The 21,602-nt window shown below is 35.5% G+C and overlaps 1 protein-coding gene across 1 annotated transcript in view; it reads left to right on the top strand.

The window, feature by feature from the left end:
• Positions 1-6,941: 6,941 nt before the first annotated feature.
• LOC105437140 (mucin-like protein) overlaps positions 6,942-21,602 on the top strand; it is a 39,949-nt gene continuing 25,288 nt past the window's right edge. The window contains exons 1-5 of the mRNA XM_030989393.1: positions 6,942-6,987; positions 8,119-8,255; positions 9,002-9,178; positions 20,345-20,509; positions 21,012-21,236. Of these exons, the coding sequence (XP_030845253.1) occupies positions 9,017-9,178; positions 20,345-20,509; positions 21,012-21,236 (552 nt within the window). The 5' untranslated portion in view covers positions 6,942-6,987; positions 8,119-8,255; positions 9,002-9,016. The remainder of the gene's footprint in view (positions 6,988-8,118; positions 8,256-9,001; positions 9,179-20,344; positions 20,510-21,011; positions 21,237-21,602) is intronic.

Raw genomic sequence — 21,602 nt, 5'->3', positions numbered from 1 at the left:
TTGACGATTCGTGTACAAGTAGAGGAACTTGTACTCCTGGATCAGCCGCCGTAACGTGCGCGTGTAATTCCGGCTATTCTGGCGATTCATGTGAAACAGGTAATCTATAACTTCTGAATAGATCATACAAAAAACATACATACATTCACTTTTGATTTAAAGCAAAATCCAATCAATTTCTTATTCGTTGCTTATCAAGAAATTAAAGATACAGAGCGAACAGGGGAACAGAAAGAACGAAATTACAATGTTTGTTGAGGAAACTCCTTAAGTTTCTTCTTACTTGACAGTCAACAGAAGTGAAAGTACAGACATACAGATTTGAACTTTGAAAGAAATAATCAGTCCGTTTACTTTGTTTGATTTATTGACTAATAGTTTCACAAATGAGGTAACTCTTTTCCTCACTGTCGTTAATCGAATTGAAGATACCACTTTTGACTCTAATATACTGTATCCCTCCAAGTGAAGATTAATCTTTTCAAACGGGTATTTTTCTCTTCTCGTTATCTTTATCAAATTCATTGCCTTCGGAAATCATTTTTTTTTTTTACATGTTTAGCTGATTGTCTTGACGATTCGTGTACGAGTACAAGTAGAGGAACTTGTACTCCTGGATCAGCCGCCGTAACGTGCGCGTGTAATTCCGGCTATTCTGGCGATTCATGTGAAACAGGTAATCTATAACTTCTGAATAGATCATACAAAAAACATACTTACATTCACTTTTGATTTAAAGCAAAATCCAATGAAATTCTTATTCGTTGCTTATCAAGAAATTAAAGATACAGAGCGGACAGGGGTACAGAAAGAAAGAAATTACAGTGATTGTTGAGGAAACTCTTTGAGTTTCTTCTTACTTGAGAGTCAACAGAAGTGAAAGTACAGACGTACAGATTTGAACTTTGAAAGAAATTATCAGTCCGTTTACTTTGTTTGCTTTATTGACTGATAATTTCACAAATGAGGTAACTCTTTCGCTCACTGTCGTTAATTGAATTGAAGATACCACTTTTGACTCCATTTTACTGTATACCTCCAAGTGAAGATTAATATTTTCCAACGGGTATTTTTCTCTTCTCGTCATCTTTATCAAATTCATTGCCTTCGGAAATCATTTTTTTTTTTTTTACATGTTTAGCTGATTGTCTTGACGATTCGTGTACGAGTACAAGTAGAGGAACTTGTACTCCTGGATCAGCCGCCGTAACGTGCGCGTGTAATTCCGGCTATTCTGGCGATTCATGTGAAACAGGTAATCTATAACTTCTAAATAGATGATACAAAAAACATACATACATTCATATTTGATGTAAAGCAAAATCCAATGAAATTCTTATTCGTTGCTTATCAAGAAATTAAAGATACAGAGCGGACAGGGGAACAGAAAGAAAGAAATTACAGTGATTGTTGAGGAAACTCTTTGAGTTTCTTCTTACTTGAGAGTCAACAGAAGTGAAAGTACAGACGTACAGATTTGAACTTTGAAAGAAATTATCAGTCCGTTTACTTTGTTTGCTTTATTGACTGATAGTTTCACAAATGAGGTAACTCTTTCGCTCACTGTCGTTAATTGAATTGAAGATACCACTTTTGACTCTATTTTACTGTATACCTCCAAGTGAAGATTAATATTTTCCAACGGGTATCTTTCTCTTCTCTTTATCTTTATCAAATTCCTTGCCTTCGGAAATCATTTTTTTTTTTACATGTTTAGCTGATTGTCTTGACGATTCGTGTACAAGTAGAGGAACTTGTACTCCTGGATCAGACGCCGTAACGTGCGCGTGTAATTCCGGCTATTTTGGCGATTCATGTGAAACAGGTAATCTATAACTTCTGAATAGATCATACAAAAAACATACATACATTCACTTTTGATTTAAAGCAAAATCCAATCAAATTCTTATTCGTTGCTTATCAAGAAATTAAAGATACAGAGCGAACAGGGGAACAGAAAGAACGAAATTACAATGTTTGTTGAGGAAACTCCTTAAGTTTCTTCTTACTTGACAGTCAACAGAAGTGAAAGTACAGACATACAGATTTGAACTTTGAAGGAAATAATCAGTCCGTTTACTTTGTTTGATTTATTGACTAATAGTTTCACAAATGAGGTAACTCTTTTCCTCACTGTCGTTAATCGAATTGGAGATACCACTTTTGACTCTAATATACTGTATCCCTCCAAGTGAAGATTAATCTTTTCAAACGGGTATTTTTCTCTTCTCGTTATCTTTATCAAATTCATTGCCTTCCGAAATCATTTTTGTTTTTTTTACATGTTTAGCTGATTGTCTTGACGATTCGTGTACGAGTACAAGTAGAGGAACTTGTACTCCTGGATCAGCCGCCGTAACGTGCGCGTGTAATTCCGGCTATTCTGGCGATTCATGTGAAACAGGTAATCTATAACTTCTAAATAGATTATACAAAAAACATACATACGTTCACTTTTGATGTAAAGCAAAATCTAATGAAATTCTTATTCGTTGCTTATCAAGAAATTAAAGATACAGAGCGAACAGGGGAACAGAAAGAAAGAAATTACAGTGATTGTTGAGGAAACTCTTTGAGTTTCTTCTTACTTGAGAGTCAACAGAAGTGAAAGTACAGACGTACAGATTTGAACTTTGAAAGAAATAATCAGTCCGTTTACTTTGTTTGATTTATTGACTAATAGTTTCACAAATGAGGTAACTCTTTTCCTCACTGTCGTTAATCGAATTGAAGATACCACTTTTGACTCTAATATACTGTATCCCTCCAAGTGAAGATTAATCTTTTCAAACGGGTATTTTTCTCTTCTCGTTATCTTTATCAAATTCATTGCCTTCGGAAATCATTTTTTTTTTTTACATGTTTAGCTGATTGTCTTGACGATTCGTGTACAAGTAGAGGAACTTGTACTCCTGGATCAGCCGCCGTAACGTGCGCGTGTAATTCCGGCTATTCTGGCGATTCATGTGAAACAGGTAATCTATAACTTCTGAATAGATCATACAAAAAACATACATACATTCACTTTTGATTTAAAGCAAAATCCAATCAAATTCTTATTCGTTGCTTATCAAGAAATTAACGATACAGAGCGAACAGGGGAACAGAAAGAACGAAATTACAATGTTTGTTGAGGAAACTCCTTAAGTTTCTTCTTACTTGACAGTCAACAGAAGTGAAAGTACAGACATACAGATTTGAACTTTGAAAGAAATAATCAGTCCGTTTACTTTGTTTGATTTATTGACTAATAGTTTCACAAATGAGGTAACTCTTTTCCTCACTGTCGTTAATCGAATTGAAGATACCACTTTTGACTCTAATATACTGTATCCCTCCAAGTGAAGATTAATCTTTTCAAACGGGTATTTTTCTCTTCTCGTTATCTTTATCAAATTCATTGCCTTCGGAAATCATTTTTTTTTTTACATGTTTAGCTGATTGTCTTGACGATTCGTGTACGAGTACAAGTAGAGGAACTTGTACTCCTGGATCAGCCGCCGTAACGTGCGCGTGTAATTCCGGCTATTCTGGCGATTCATGTGAAACAGGTAATCTATAACTTCTGAATAGATCATACAAAAAACATACTTACATTCACTTTTGATTTAAAGCAAAATCCAATGAAATTCTTATTCGTTGCTTATCAAGAAATTAAAGATACAGAGCGGACAGGGGTACAGAAAGAAAGAAATTACAGTGATTGTTGAGGAAACTCTTTGAGTTTCTTCTTACTTGAGAGTCAACAGAAGTGAAAGTACAGACGTACAGATTTGAACTTTGAAAGAAATTATCAGTCCGTTTACTTTGTTTGCTTTATTGACTGATAGTTTCACAAATGAGGTAACTCTTTCGCTCACTGTCGTTAATTGAATTGAAGATACCACTTTTGACTCCATTTTACTGTATACCTCCAAGTGAAGATTAATATTTCCAACGGGTATTTTTCTCTTCTCGTCATCTTTATCAAATTCATTGCCTTCGGAAATCATTTTTTTTTTTTTTACATGTTTAGCTGATTGTCTTGACGATTCGTGTACGAGTACAAGTAGAGGAACTTGTACTCGTGGATCAGCCGCCGTAACGTGCGCGTGTAATTCCGGCTATTCTGGCGATTCATGTGAAACAGGTAATCTATAACTTCTAAATAGATGATACAAAAAACATACATACATTCATATTTGATGTAAAGCAAAATCCAATCAAATTCTTATTCGTTGCTTATCAAGAAATTAAAGATACAGAGCGAACAGGGGAACAGAAAGAACGAAATTACAGTGTTTGTTGAGGAAACTCCTTAAGTTTCTTCTTACTTGACAGTCAACAGAAGTGAAAGTACAGACGTACAGATTTGAACTTTGAAAGAAATAATCAGTCCGTTTACTTTGTTTGCTTTATTGACTGATAGTTTCACAAATGAGGTAACTCTTTCGCTTACTGTCGTTAATTGAATTGAAGATACCACTTTTGACTCTATTTTACTGTATACCTCCAAGTGAAGATTAATATTTTCCAACGGGTATCTTTCTCTTCTCTTTATCTTTATCAAATTCCTTGCCTTCGGAAATCATTTTTTTTTTTACATGTTTAGCTGATTGTCTTGACGATTCGTGTACAAGTAGAGGAACTTGTACTCCTGGATCAGACGCCGTAACGTGCGCGTGTAATTCCGGCTATTTTGGCGATTCATGTGAAACAGGTAATCTATAACTTCTGAATAGATCATACAAAAACATACATACATTCACTTTTGATTTAAAGCAAAATCCAATCAAATTCTTATTCGTTGCTTATCAAGAAATTAAAGATACAGAGCGAACAGGGGAACAGAAAGAACGAAATTACAATGTTTGTTGAGGAAACTCCTTAAGTTTCTTCTTACTTGACAGTCAACAGAAGTGAAAGTACAGACATACAGATTTGAACTTTGAAGGAAATAATCAGTCCGTTTACTTTGTTTGATTTATTGACTAATAGTTTCACAAATGAGGTAACTCTTTTCCTCACTGTCGTTAATCGAATTGAAGATACCACTTTTGACTCTAATATACTGTATCCCTCCAAGTGAAGATTAATCTTTTCAAACGGGTATTTTTCTCTTCTCGTTATCTTTATCAAATTCATTGCCTTCGGAAATCATTTTGTTTTTTTTACATGTTTAGCTGATTGTCTTGACGATTCGTGTACGAGTACAAGTAGAGGAACTTGTACTCCTGGATCAGCCGCCGTAACGTGCGCGTGTAATTCCGGCTATTCTGGCGATTCATGTGAAACAGGTAAGTTATAACTTCTAAATAGATTATACAAAAAACATACATACATTCACTTTTGATGTAAAGCAAAATCTAATGAAATTCTTATTCGTTGCTTATCAAGAAATTAAAGATACAGAGCGAACAGGGGAACAGAAAGAAAGAAATTACAGTGATTGTTGAGGAAACTCTTTGAGTTTCTTCTTACTTGAGAGTCAACAGAAGTGAAAGTACAGACGTACAGATTTGAACTTTGAAAGAAATTATCAGTCCGTTTACTTTGTTTGATTTATTGACTGATAGTTTCACAAATGAGGTAACTCTTTCGCTCACTGTCGTTAATTGAATTGAAGATACCACTTTTGACTCTATTTTACTGTATACCTCCAAGTGAAGATTAATATTTTCCAACGGGTATTTTTCTCTTCTCGTCATCTTTATCAAATTCCTTGCCTTCGGAAATCATTTTTTTTTTTACATGTTTAGCTGATTGTCTTGACGATTCGTGTACAAGTAGAGGAACTTGTACTCCTGGATCAGCCGCCGTAACGTGCGCGTGTAATTCCGGCTATTCTGGCGATTCATGTGAAACAGGTAATCTATAACTTCTGAATAGATCATTCAAAAAACATACATACATTCACTTTTGATTTAAAGCAAAATCCAATCAAATTCTTATTCGTTGCTTATCAAGAAATTAAAGATACAGAGCGAACAGGGGAACAGAAAGAACGAAATTACAATGTTTGTTGAGGAAACTCCTTAAGTTTCTTCTTACTTGACAGTCAACAGAAGTGAAAGTACAGACATACAGATTTGAACTTTGAAAGAAATAATCAGTCCGTTTACTTTGTTTGATTTATTGACTAATAGTTTCACAAATGAGGTAACTCTTTTCCTCACTGTCGTTAATCGAATTGAAGATACCACTTTTGACTCTAATATACTGTATCCCTCCAAGTGAAGATTAATCTTTTCAAACGGGTATTTTTCTCTTCTCGTTATCTTTATCAAATTCATTGCCTTCGGAAATCATTTTTTTTTTTTACATGTTTAGCTGATTGTCTTGACGATTCGTGTACAAGTAGAGGAACTTGTACTCCTGGATCAGCCGCCGTAACGTGCGCGTGTAATTCCGGCTATTCTGGCGATTCATGTGAAACAGGTAATCTATAACTTCTGAATAGATCATACAAAAAACATACATACATTCACTTTTGATTTAAAGCAAAATCCAATCAAATTCTTATTCGTTGCTTATCAAGAAATTAAAGATACAGAGCGAACAGGGGAACAGAAAGAACGAAATTACAATGTTTGTTGAGGAAACTCCTTAAGTTTCTTCTTACTTGAGAGTCAACAGAAGTGAAAGTACAGACGTACAGATTTGAACTTTGAAAGAAATTATCAGTCCGTTTACTTTGTTTGATTTATTGACTGATAGTTTCACAAATGAGGTAACTCTTTCGCTCACTGTCGTTAATTGAATTGAAGATACCACTTTTGACTCTATTTTACTGTATTATTCCAAGTGAAGATTAATATTTTCCAACGGGTATTTTTCTCTTCTCTTTATCTTTATCAAATTCCTTGCCTTCGGAAATCATTTTTTTTTTTACATGTTTAGCTGATTGTCTTGACGATTCGTGTACAAGTAGAGGAACTTGTACTCCTGGATCAGCCGCCGTAACGTGCGCGTGTAATTCCGGCTATTCTGGCGATTCATGTGAAACAGGTAATCTATAACTTCTAAATAGATGATACAAAAAACATACATACATTCATATTTGATGTAAAGCAAAATCCAATGAAATTCTTATTCGTTGCTTATCAAGAAATTAAAGATACAGAGCGGACAGGGGAACAGAAAGAACGAAATTACAATGTTTGTTGAGGAAACTCCTTAAGTTTCTTCTTACTTGACAGTCAACAGAAGTGAAAGTACAGACATACAGATTTGAACTTTGAAAGAAATAATCAGTCCGTTTACTTTGTTTGATTTATTGACTAATAGTTTCACAAATGAGGTAACTCTTTTCCTCACTGTCGTTAATCGAATTGAAGATACCACTTTTGACTCTAATATACTGTATCCCTCCAAGTGAAGATTAATCTTTTCAAACGGGTATGTTTCTCTTCTCGTTATCTTCATCAAATTCATTGCCTTCGGAAATCATTTTTTTTTTTACATGTTTAGCTGATTGTCTTGACGATTCGTGTACGAGTACATGTAGAGGAACTTGTACTCCTGGATCAGCCGCCGTAACGTGCGCGTGTAATTCCGGCTATTCTGGCGATTCATGTGAAACAGGTAATCTATAACTTCTAAATAGATGATACAAAAAACATACATACATTCATATTTGATGTAAAGCAAAATCCAATGAAATTCTTATTCGTTGCTTATCAAGAAATTAAAGATACAGAGCGGACAGGGGAACAGAAAGAAAGAAATTACAGTGATTGTTGAGGAAACTCTTTGAGTTTCTTCTTACTTGAGAGTCAACAGAAGTGAAAGTACAGACGTACAGATTTGAACTTTGAAAGAAATTATCAGTCCGTTTACTTTGTTTGCTTTATTGACTGATAGTTTCACAAATGAGGTAACTTTTTCCCTCACCGTCATTAATCTAATTGAAGATATCACTTTTGACTCGAATTTTCTGTAATCCGTCAAGTAAAGATTAATTTATCAAAATGGGTGGTTTGGTTCTCGTCATCTTTATCAAATTCATTGCCTTTTGAAATCAATTTCACATGCTTAGGCGTTTGTACTGCCGATTCTTGTATGTTCATCACTTCATCAATGGACAGTTCATATATTTAGATAAATACTCAACTGTTTTGTTTGAATGCATTGTTTTAGAGCGTATCTACATTGACTACGGCTCTTACCCCGACCGGTCACTGAGTTACTATCAATACAGCTTTCTTGCTTGGTACACTATAAGACTTGATACGGGGTTTCCTATCAGCTCTGGCCGGCTATACACCTACATCACTGTAAGTTGTACATTCAGCATTCAATATCGATGTGTCCTGGTGAAGTGGCTCATTCACTTGTCTCTGAAATCTAAGGGTTGAGGGTTCGAATCCAATCCCGCCACTAGCATCCTTTGGCAAGAAATTTGCCACTTCCAACCCATGTGGCAATTGCTTGTTTTAATCATACTTGCAGGGCCCTCATAAATATTAGCATCGATGCTTATGAGGCTTCTATGCCTAAACAAAAATTGATATTTTTATCATCAACCTCTTTCATTATTATTTCAGCTATTCAATGCTGCTTCATTCTTTAATTTTGTATTCCTAAGTTTTTAGTAATTTTAATGTAAAGCACTACATTTACATAAGCATCTCATTCAAAAAGATAATTGCTAAGATAGGACATCTAGCCATTGGCTTCCTTCCAGTAAGGCCTCTGTAGGAAAGAGCTTTGAAAGCAAAGTGCGGTTAATCCCACAATTCAGTACTCATTTATACCTCAGTCACACCGACAACAGACCGAATAAAATATTGCATTGCCATTAATAGCCAAAAAACAATCGGTTCGGAGTCAATACAGGATCGGTTTAATGGTGTGACCAAGGTAATAACTGTTATCATCGAAAGAAAAGAACTCTTCTTTTTTTCTGAGCATTTCACCTCCTCTTTGTGTGCATCTTCTTTGATGTAGTTAATGAAGAGCATAGTCTTGATGTCACCCACTCTAATATAAGATATGTTTTCTCTTTGCCTTACTCATACAGTTCACATCGACAGGAATGATCCATTTTTCGACCTACTCTCCACGCAGTTATACCCTCTTCAAATACATCAACCCGTCTACGTATAGTTTCTTTGATCAGCTCTATGCAGACCCATCCATTGCGGTATTTGGTGCCCCAGCTGACCTCTACCGGGGTAACCCTAAGATCTACTACCAGGTGAGCATTCATATTCGTCTCACCTCCAAACCGACTGCTTACCGATCAATATCTGAGACAATAATGCCTCTGTCACACCGCCAAACTGACTGTAAACCAATCGTTTATTTCCCATTCGAGGTAATGTAATGTCTTGTTCGGACTATAGTCGACCTGGTGCTGGTCTCCTAGGTGTGACTAAGGTAGTAGCCAGTTCGTAAATACAATCTGCGCATAGGCAGATAAGGGGCATTTGAACCAACTTTTTAAAACCCATCGAGTCGGTTTGTACGCATTCTCTGATACACAGATGTAAATATTACACTCAAGAGGACAAACAAAATATATTCATGAAGCACATCCATCACTTTGGCAGTGATTATTCTAAAAATGCTCAAAGTGGGACGTCTCCGTGTGTAAAAGATCCAGGATTAATATGAGGTATTAATATTGTCAGTGGCGTACGCAGGATTTTTTCAAGGGGGGGGGGGGGGGGTAAAAGAACAATTTTTTTTTTTTTTTGGGGGGGGGGGGGGGTAAGAGGACACTTTCGGGGGGAGGGGGGGGGGGGTAAGAGGACACTTTTTTAGGGGGGAGGGGGGGGGGAGGTGTCTCGAAATTTGAAAAATTGACATTTTTCGTAGTGGGGGGGGGGGGGGGGGAGTAAGGTCACCTTTTTTAGCTTTTTTAAACTCTTATTCAGCCAGCCGCTGAATAAGCGGGGGAGGGGGGGGGGGGGGGAGGGGGGGGGGGGGGGGGGGTAAGAGGACACTTTTTTGTGGGGGGGGGGGGGGTAAGAGGACACTTTTTGGGGGGGGGGTAAGGTCTCCTTTTTTAGGTCAGCCATGGGCATAATTTTTTTTTTTTTTTTTTTTTTTTTTTAACACAGCAACAATTACACAACAACAATAGAAATAGTATTAATAAAAACAATAATAATAACAATATTCAGGTGCGTACGCAGGGGGGGGGGGGGGTTCTTAAGAATACACACATAAATAATACCGAAGGGGGGATTTAACCCCCAACCCCACCCCCTGCGTACGCGCCTGAATATTGTTATTATTGTTTTTATCAGGTGGGCTGTATCTAATACAGACCACCTTATATTTTTGTTAAAATCGCCTTTATTATCAGGTGGGCTGTATCTAATACAGACCACCTTATATTTTTGTTAAAATCGCCTTTATTATTTATTTATTATTTATTTATTTTTCTTATTTCGACCCACTTTTTTGTTAGCATGATAACTTTGTAATGGTTCATTCAAATGCTTTGAAATTTAGTACACATATGTATAGGCATATGGACATAACACAGTATGGTTTTCAACCTTGACCTTGACTGATGACGTCATCTAGGCGCCATTTTGTGAAATTTTCTGAAAATTACTCATGATCGTATCTTCATAACCAAAAGGTATTTCTCATTCATGTTTATCATGATCAAGGTCAATATCAATCTGTTCAATTTCATGTCCAAAAACGCGCTCGTGCGCGTACGTCCGCGCGTTAGTGCGCGCGCAAAAAAAATGAAATGCTCAAAATCGTCTCAAATTTATTTTGCATACGTTTCAGGTCATTTTAAGCATTTTATAAAAAATCGCGCATGCGCGCATGCGCGCGCGTTTTCGCGCGTAACACCATTACAAAACATAGAATCGCCATTTTTTTCTTTTATGATATTTATACCATGTTTATCTCTTTATGACCTTTAATAACAAGATGAGCGTCAATTCAAGATAAATGTCCGTGCGCGCGAGCTCTTTTCATACATAGCATATATGGGCAAAAACATGCCTATACAAAATCCATTATAGCTCTTTGAAATGAACCGTGACCTTCAATTTGTTTTCATATTTAGATAGAGTATGAGTCGGAGATATGATTCCACGTCTCATTTGCCCATTAAGTGTATCGTGACATCATCATAATGGCCTTGGAACTCAAAATACGTATTTGCATATTATGACGTCAGCATATTTATGGAAAATTGACTGTATCCCTGTAAATATTGATCAATTTTCTTCCAAATTTCTAAATGTTGTAGCTAAGATAATTCTCTACAAGTTAAATAACCATTTTTCATTTTGATGACGTCATCAGAGTAAAAATTACGATTAAAGGGCACATATCAGAAATTTCTTAAGTTGCGTGTCATGACTATAGAAGGTGAATTTCGTTCACGTAATGAATCTACATGATATTGTTTTTTTTTTTTAATTAAGCAGTATCTCGCTTATTTTGCTCTATTTTGTTTACAAATTTTAGTTGACCAGCCCACCTATACTTGTTCCAAACAAGTATTATATGTCTAGTTTATTATTTATTTTTCTTATTTCGACCCACTTTTTGTTAGCAAGATATCTTTGAAATTATTCAATCAAATGCTTTGAAATTTGGCACACATATGTATAGGCATATGGACAAAACACAGTAAGGTTTTCAACCTTGACCTTGACTGATGACGTCATCTAGGCGCCATTTTGTGAAATTTTCGGAAAAAAAAACTCATGATCATATCTTCATAACCAAAAGGTATTTCTCATTCATATTTATTATGATCAAGGTCAATATCAGTCCAGTCAATTTCAGGTCAAAAAACGCGCGCGTGCGCGTACGTCCGCGCGTCAATGCGCGCGCAAAATTTTTAAATGCTCAAAATCGTCTCAAATTTATTTTGCATACGTTTCAGGTCATTTTAAGCATTTTATAAAAAATCGCGCGTACGAGCATGCGCGCGCGTTTTCGCGCGTAACACCATTAAAAAACATAGAATCGCCATTTTTTTTTCTTTCATGATATTTCTCATATTTTTTCAAGGAATTTGATTCCATGTTTATCTCTTTATGACCATTATTAACAAGATGAGCGTAAATTCAAGATAAATGTCAGTGCGCGCGAGGTCTTTTAATACATAGCATATATGGGCAAAAACATGCCTATACAAAATCCGTTATAGCTCTTTGGAATGCACCGGGATCCTCGATTTGTTTTCATATTAAGATAGAGTATGAATCGGAAATATGATTCCATGTCTCATTTGGCCATTAAGTGTATCGTGACATCATCACAATGGCCTTGAACTCAAAATACGAATTTGCATATTATGACGTCAGCATATTTATGTAAAATTGATTGTATCTCTGTAAATATTGATCAATTTTCTTCAAAATTTCGATATGTTGAAGCTAAGACAATTCTCTACAAGCGCAGTAATAACCATTTTTCATTTTGATGACGTCCTCATAGTAAAAATTTTGATTAAAGGCCTCATGTCAAAAACTTCATAATTTGCGTGTTATGCCTATAGAAGGTGAATTTAGTTCACGTTATGAATCTACATGATATTGTCTTTTAAGAATTTGTAAGCAGTATGTCGCTTATTTTTGCTCTATTTTGTCTCAAATGTTAGTTGACCAGCCCACCTATACTTGTTCCAAACAAGTATTATATGTCTAGTCAGGTGGGCTGTATAACATACAGACCACCTTATAATTTCGTTAGAATTGCCTTTATTATTTATTTATTTATTTATTTATTTATTAAATATTTTTCTTATTTCTAACCACTTTTTGTTAGCAAGATAACGAGAAAATGGCTCGATAAAATGCCTTGAAATTTGGCACACATATGTATAGGCATATGTACAAAGCACACTAACGTTTTCAACATTGACCTTCAATGATGACGTCATCTAGGCGCCATTTTGTAAAATTTTACAAAAATCAACTCATGATCATATCTTAATAACCAAATGCTATTTCTCATTCATATTTATCATGATCAAGGTCAATATCCGTCCGGTCAACTTCAGGTCAAAAAACGCGCGCGTGCGCGTACGTCCGCGCGTTAATGCGCGCGCAAATTTTTGAATGCTCAAAATCATCTCAAAATCATTTTACATACGTTTTAGGCCATTCTAAGCATTTTTAAAAAATCGCCCACACACACGCGCATGTGCGCGGCGCGCGCGTTTTCGCGCGTAATACTATTACACAACATAGAATCGCCATTCTTTTTCTTTCATAATATTCCACATATTTTTACAAACAAATTGATACCATGCTTGTCTCTTTATGACTATTAATAATGGAATGATCGACCGTTTAACATAAATTTCCGTGCGCGCGAGCTCTTGTAATACATAGCATATATGGGCAAAAACATGCCTATACAAGATCCATTGTAGCCCTTTAGGATGCAAGGTGACACCAATTTTTGGGTCATATTTTGATACAGTATGAATTGGAGATATGATTTCATGTCTCATTTGACCCTCAATTAACTCATGACGTCATCATAATGGCCTCCAAACTCAAAATTTCAATTTGCATATTATGACGTCAGCATATTTACGGAAAATTGATTGTTTCTCTGTAAATATTGATCGATTGTCTTCAACATTCTCTACAAATAAAATTGGTCAAATTTTCATTTTGACAAAGGCATCAGGGAGTATTTTCGCGATTAAAAAAGGCATGTCAATTTTTCACATTTTGCGTGTATTCTCTGTGGGACATGAGTTTTTCTCAAAACTGGATTCTTTCGCGAGCAATATCTCTGTCGTTTAGCTTCGTTTACGCTGAACTTCAAGTATGTTGTAGCTGAGACAATAAGCTATCTCAAATGTACCCTTTATTTTGTCTCAAATTTTAGTTCGACCAGCCCACCTATACTTGTTCCAAACAAGTATTACAAATCTATTTTTCTTATTTCGACCCACTTTTTGTTAGCAAGATAACTTAACAAAAGCTTAATCAAATAACTTGAAATTTGGCACACATATGTATTAGCATATGGACAAAACACAGTAAGGTTTTCAACCTTGACCTTGACTGATGACGTCATCTAGGCGCCATTTTGTGAAATTTTCGGAAAAAAAACTCATGATCATATCTTCATAACCAAAAGGTATTTCTCATTCATATTTATTATGATCAAGGTCAATATCAGTCCAGTCAATTTCAGGTCAAAAAACGCGCGCGTGCGCGTACGTCCGCGCGTCAATGCGCGCGCAAATTTTTTAAATGCTCAAAATCGTCTCAAATTTATTTTGCATACGTTTCAGGTCATTTTAAGCATTTTATAAAAAATCGCGCGTACGAGCATGCGCGCGCGTTTTCGCGCGTAACACCATTAAAAAACATAGAATCGCCATTTTTTTTTCTTTCATGATATTTCTCATATTTTTTCAAGGAATTTGATTCCATGTTTATCTCTTTATGACCATTATTAACAAGATGAGCGTAAATTCAAGATAAATGTCAGTGCGCGCGAGGTCTTTTAATACATAGCATATATGGGCAAAAACATGCCTATACAAAATCCGTTATAGCTCTTTGGAATGCACCGGGATCCTCGATTTGTTTTCATATTAAGATAGAGTATGAGTCGGAAATATGATTTCATGTCTCATTTGGCCATTAAGTGTATCGTGACATCATCACAATGGCCTTGGAACTCAAAATACGAATTTGCATATTATGACGTCAGCATATTTATGTAAAATTGATTGTATCTCTGTAAATATTGATCAATTTTCTTCAAAATTTCGATATGTTGTAGCTAAGACAATTCTCTACAAGCGCAGTAATAACTATTTTTCATTTTGATGACGTCATCATAGTGAAAATTTTGATTAAAGGCCTCATGTCAAAAACTTCATAATTTGCGTGTTATGCCTATAGAAGGTGAATTTAGTTCACGTTATAAATCTACATGATATTGTTTTTTAAGAATTTGTAAGCAGTATGTCGCTTATTTTTGCTCTATTTTGTCTCAAGTTTTAGTTGACCAGCCCACCTATACTTGTTCCAAACAAGTATTATATGTCTAGTTTATTTATTTATTTATTTTTCTTATTTCGACCCACTTTTTGTTAGCAAGATAACTTAACAAAAGCTTAATCAAATAACTTGAAATTTGGCACACATATGTATTAGCATATGGACAAAACACAGTAAGGTTTTCAACCTTGACCTTGACTGATGACGTCATCTAGGCGCCATTTTGTGAAATTTTCTGAAAATAAACTCATGATCATATCTTCATAACCAAAAGGTATTTCTCATTCATATTTATTATGATCAAGGTCAATATCAATCCAGTCAATTTCAGGTCAAAAAACGCGCGCGTGCGCGTACGTCCGCGCGTCAGTGCGCGCGCAAAATTTGTAAATGCTCAAAATCGTCTCAAATTTTTTTTGCATACGTTTCAGGTCATTTAAAGCATTTTATAAAAAATCGCGCGTACGAGCATGCGCGCGCGTTTTCGCGCGTAACACCATTACAAAACATAGAATCGCCATTTTTTTTTCTTTCATGATATTTCTCATATTTTTTCAAGGAATTTGATACCATGTTTATTTCTTTATGACCATTATGAACAAGATGAGCGTCAATTCAAGATAAATGTCAGTGCGCGCGAGGTCTTTTAATACATAGCATATATGGGCAAAAACATGCCTATACAAAATCCGTTAAAGCTCTTTGGAATGCACCGTGATCCTCAATTATTTTTCATATTTAGATAGAGTATGAGTCGGAAATATGATTTCATGTCTCATTTGGCCATTAAGTGTATCGTGACATCATCACAATGGCCTTGGAACTCAAAATACGAATTTGCATATTATGACGTCAGCATATTTATGTAAAATTGATTGTATCTCTGTAAATATTGATCAATTTTCTTCAAAATTTCGATATGTTGTAGCTAAGACAATTCTCTACAAGCGCAGTAATAACTATTTTTCATTTTGATGACGTCATCATAGTGAAAATTTTGATTAAAGGCCTCATGTCAAAAACTTCATAATTTGCGTGTTATGCCTATAGAAGGTGAATTTAGTTCACGTTATAAATCTACATGATATTGTTTTTTAAGAATTTGTAAGCAGTATGTCGCTTATTTTTGCTCTATTTTGTCTCAAGTTTTAGTTGACCAGCCCACCTATACTTGTTCCAAACAAGTATTATATGTCTAGTTTATTTATTTATTTATTTTTCTTATTTCGACCCACTTTTTGTTAGCACGATAACTTAGAAAAAGCTTAATCAAATAACTTGAAATTTGGCACACATATGTATAGGCATATGGAGAAAACACAGTAAGGTTTTCAACCTTGACCTTGACTGATGACGTCATCTAGGCGCCATTTTGTGAAATTTTCTGAAAATAAACTCATGATCATATCTTCATAACCAAAAGGTATTTCTCATTCATATTTATTATGATCAAGGTCAATATCAGTCAAGTCAATTTCAGGTCAAAAAACGCGCGCGTGCGCGTACGTCCGCGCGTCAATGCGCGCGCAAAATTTTTAAATGCTCAAAATCGTCTCAAATTTATTTTGCATACGTTTCAGGTCATTTTAAGCATTTTATAAAAAATCGCGCGTACGAGCATGAGCGCGCGTTTTCGCGCGTAACACCATTAAAAAACATAGAATCGCCATTTTTTTTTCTTTCATGATATTTCTCATATTTTTTCAAGGAATTTAATTCCATGTTTATCTCTTTATGACCATTATTAACAAGATGAGCGTAAATTCAAGATAAATGTCAGTGCGCGCGAGCTCTTTTAATACATAGCATACATGGGCAAAAACATGCCTATACAAAATCCGTTATAGCTCTTTGGAATGCACCGGGATCCTCAATTTTTTTTCATATTTAGATAGAGTATGAGTCGGAAATATGATTCCATGTCTCATTCGGCCATTAAGTGTATCGTGACATCATCACAATGGCCTTGGAACTCAAAATACGAATTTGCATATTATGACGTCAGCATATTTATGTAAAATTGATTGTATCTCTGAAAATATTGATCAATTTTCTTCAAAATTTCGATATGTTGTAGCTAAGACAATTCTCTGCAAGCGCAGTAATAACCATTTTTCATTTTGATGACGTCATCATAGTAAAAATTTTGATTAAAGGCCTCATGTCAAAAACTTCATAATTTGCGTGTTATGCCTATAGAAGGTGAATTTAGTTCACATTATGAATCTACATGATATTGTCTTTTAAGAATTTGTAAGCAGTATGTCGCTTATTTTTGCTCTATTTTGTCTCAAATGTTAGTTGACCAGCCCACCTATACTTGTTCCAAACAAGTATTATATGTCTAGTTATTTATCAGGTGGGCTGTATAACGTACAGACCACCTTATAATTTCGTTAGAATTGCCTTTATTTATTTATTTATTAAATATTTTTCTTATTTCTAACCACTTTTTTGTTAGCAAGATAACTTGAAAATGGCTCGATCAAATGCCTTGAAATTTGGCACACATATGTATAGGCATATGTACAAAGCACAATAACGTTTTCAACATTGACCTTCACTGATGACGTCATCTAGGCGCCATTTTGTAAAATTTTACGAAAATCAACTCATGATCATATCTTCATAACCAAAAGGTATTTCTCATTCATATTTATCATGATCAGGGTCAATATCCGTCCGGTCAATTTTAAGTCAAATAACGCGCGCTTGCGCGTACGTCCGCGCGTCAATGCGCGCGCAAAATTTTGAAATGCTCAAAATCGTCTCAAAATCATTTTGCATACGTTTTAGGCCATTCTAAGCATTTTATAAAAAATCGCGCACACGCGCATGCGCGCGCGTTTTCGCGCGTAAAACTATTAGACACCATAGAATCGCCCTTTTTTTTCTTTCATAATATTCCACATATTTTTACAAACAAATTGATACCATGTTTGTCTCTTTATGACTATTAATAATTGAATAATGGACCGTTTAACATAAATTTCAGTGCGCGCGAGCTCTTGTAATACATAGCATATATGGGCAAAAACATGCCTATGCAAAATCCATTGTAGCTCTTTAGGATGCAAGGTGACCCCAATCTTTTTTCATATTTTGATTGAGTATGAATCAGAGATATAATTTCATGTCTCATTTGACCCTCAATTAACTCATGACGTCATCATAATGGCCTCTGAACTCAAAATTTCAATTTGCCTATTATGACGTCAGCATTTTTTTGGAAAATTGATTGTATCTTTCTAAAAATTGATTAATTTTCTTCAAAATTTTGATATGTTCTAGCTGAGACAATTCTCTACAAATCTAATCCTCACAATTTTTCATTTTGACAAAGGCATCATGGCGTATTTTTGCGATTAAAGGAGGCATGTCAATTTTTCACATTTTGCGTGTATTCTCTATGGGACATGACTTTTTCTCAAAACTTGATTCTACATTCCCGTCTTTCGCGAGCAATATCTACGTCGTTTTAGCTTCATTTACGCTGAACTTCGAGTATGTTGTAGCTGAGACAAAAAGCTATCTCAAATGTACCCTTTATTTTGTCTCAATTTTTTGTTGGATCAGCCCACCTATACTTGTTCCAAACAAGTATTACAAATCTAGTTTATTTTTCTTATTTTGACCCACTTTTTTGTTAGCAAGATAACTTTGAAATAGTTCAATCAAATGCTTTGATATTTTGCACACATATGTATAGGCATATGGACAAGACACGGTAACGTTTTCAACCTTGACCTTGACTGATGACGTCATCTAGGCGCCATTTTGTGAAATTTTCTGAAAATCATCTCATGATCATATCTTCATAACCAAAAGATATTTCTCATTCATATTTATCATGATCAAGGTCAATATCAGTCCGGTTAATTATAGGTCAAAAAACGCGCGCGTGCGCGTACGTCCGCGCGTCAGTGCGCGTGCAAAAAATTGTAATGCTCAAAATCGTTTCAAATTTTTTTTGCATAGGTTTCAGGTCATTTTAAGCATTTTATAAAAAATCGCGCGTACGAGCATGCGCGCGCGTTTTCGCGCGTAACACTATTACACAACATAGAATCGCCATTTTTTTTCTTTCATGATATTTCTCATATGTTTTCAAGGAATTTGATACCATGTTTATCTCTTTATGACCATTATTAACAAGATGAGCGTAAATTCAAGATAAATGTCCGTGCGCGCGAGCTCTTTTATTACATAGCATATATGGTCAAAAACATGCCTATACAAAATCCATTATAGCTCTTTGGAATGAACCGTGACCTTCAATGTTTTTTCATATTTAGATAGAATATGAGTCGGAAATATGATTCTATGTCTCATTTGGCCATTAAGTGTATCGTGACATCATCATAATGGCCTTGGAACTCAAAATACGAATTTGCATATTATGAAGTCAGCATATTTATGTAAAATTGATTGTATCTCTGTAAATATTGATCAATTTTCTTCAAAATTTCGATATGATGTAGCTGAGTCAATTCTCTACAAGCTCAGTCAACACCATTTTTCATTTTGATGATGTCATCAGAGTGAAAATTGCGATTAAAGGCCTCATGTCAGAAATTTCACAATTTGCGTGTTATGACTATAGAAGGTGAATTTCGTTGACGTAATGAATCTACATGATATTGTTATTAAGAATTTTAAAGCAGTTTCTCGCTTATTTTTGCTCTATTTTGTTTTCAAATTTTAGTTTACCAGCCCACCTATACTTGTTCTAAACAAGTATTATGTCTAGTTAACATTATTTTTATGCCTCCGCCACCGAAGGTGGTGCCGGAGACATCATGTTTTCGGGTTGTCCGCCCGTACGTCCGTCCGTCCGTACGTCCGTCCCGTTTGACCGTTATCACAATATCTCAAGAACCATTTCAGATTTAAACTTAAGACTCGGGAATAGTATTTATTACCATAGGAAGACGATCTGATTAGATTTTGGAGTACGTAGGTCAAAGGTCACAGGTCACAGAGGTCAACTTATGACATTCCTTGTATTGAGTTTGTTAGCGCGATATCTCAAGAACCATTTGAGATTTAAACTTCAAACTTAAGGATAGTATGTATCACCATAGGAAGACGATCTGATTAGATTTTGGAGCACGTATGTCAAAGGTCAAGGGTCACAGAGGTCAACTTATGAAATTCCATACATTGAGATTGTTATCATGATATCTCAAGAACCACTGGTGATTTAAACTCCAAACTTGTTTAAATTGCTCTATGGCGGAGGCATCATTTTCGACTGCGCGCAGTCAAAATTCCATCTAGTTTATTGTTGTTTTAATCATGGTTAGTATTATCATTGTTATCATTTACTTCTTGTTATTATTATTATTATTATTATCAGCAATCGTCATGATTACTATTATGATATTTTGTTATACTAGTATGGAAACTCTCCTGCAGTGCTTGCAGCAGTGAAAGAAAGACTGTATGGAGCTTTGTCACTTCCGGCAGGATTGGAGTCCTCCCAGTTCATCAATGGTATCAACTTTATTCTTAAGGTCACGTGGGTTGATGTGCAGAATCCAGGATCAATCGCAGGACAGGAGGTGATGTTTTTTTTCAATGATATTTTATTTTCTCCATTGCTTTTCACATCTAACATCCAACATAGAGGGCAGATTCGAATTACTCCCTCTCCTTTCCGCCTGATAATTAACCCCCACCCCCTCCCCCCCCCCCCATTTCCTCCTATTTCCTCCTATCTGTGTACTTATTTTATCACGTATCGTGATTATACAATACTTGGTGAAGTCTCTGCTTCGTTGTTGATGATCCACTGCAATCTGTTCCGAGGTTCTTTCCTCTTTGGAGCATCGTGGTATATTGTTAAACTAATTTTAGATTCATACGAGATGTCCCGGGTTCAATAATTGCATAGGTTGCTCTTTTCTTACATCCTGATATAAGGTGTTTTGAACACATTTGTATCCTTCTTTCTACATGTATTTAATTTGTATCTGACAATGCTAGGGGAATAATAATTGCAGGACCCGCAGGAAGAGCACTATTAATACTGATGCAACCTTATGTACACTCTCCCCCTTTCAGACCAATACCTACCAAGCAATTCTCTTTACTGACGGCAGAAGAAGCGGTGTCTTGACGATGTATGAACAAGGAAGCTTTCAGTGGAATCCGTACTCTAAGGTTATACCTGCTAGGATTGGTTACAACATCAAACATGACAGACTGAATATCTACCAGGGAAACTATCCTGCCATACGGTACACAAGCTATCGCCCTGATCTCAGGATTGGCAACACCGGTCTCATGGTAAGGACTGTTTACGTGAATATACTTGTAGTTAACAATATCGTTATGTCAGGACGGCTGTCACGTCCCTTACCTAACAACAGAAATCATGAGTAATTAGACAGTAAAGATTTGTACAATAAGAACAGCCTTGCTTTACGACACGCAATCAATCGTTAAGCAAACTGTAAGGACTATTGACTTGAATAAGTTAGTAATTATGTCTCTTACCTAAAATCATGAGATATGAATAAACATTATTAGGTAGAAAGTAGAATCACTATACTATGCGATACGTCAGCTATTGCTCTGATCTTAGAATTACACTGGTCTCATAGAAGGTAACATTTCCCTGAATATAATTAGGAATGTCGTTATTTTAGGGCC

This window comes from Strongylocentrotus purpuratus, unplaced genomic scaffold (genome assembly GCF_000002235.5).
Source record: "Strongylocentrotus purpuratus isolate Spur 01 unplaced genomic scaffold, Spur_5.0 spur5_scaffold_18, whole genome shotgun sequence".
NCBI classification, from domain to species: Eukaryota; Metazoa; Echinodermata; class Echinoidea; order Camarodonta; family Strongylocentrotidae; genus Strongylocentrotus; species Strongylocentrotus purpuratus.
Note: the sequence above shows the minus strand (reverse complement) of the source record. Positions and strands in the feature narration are given on the sequence as shown.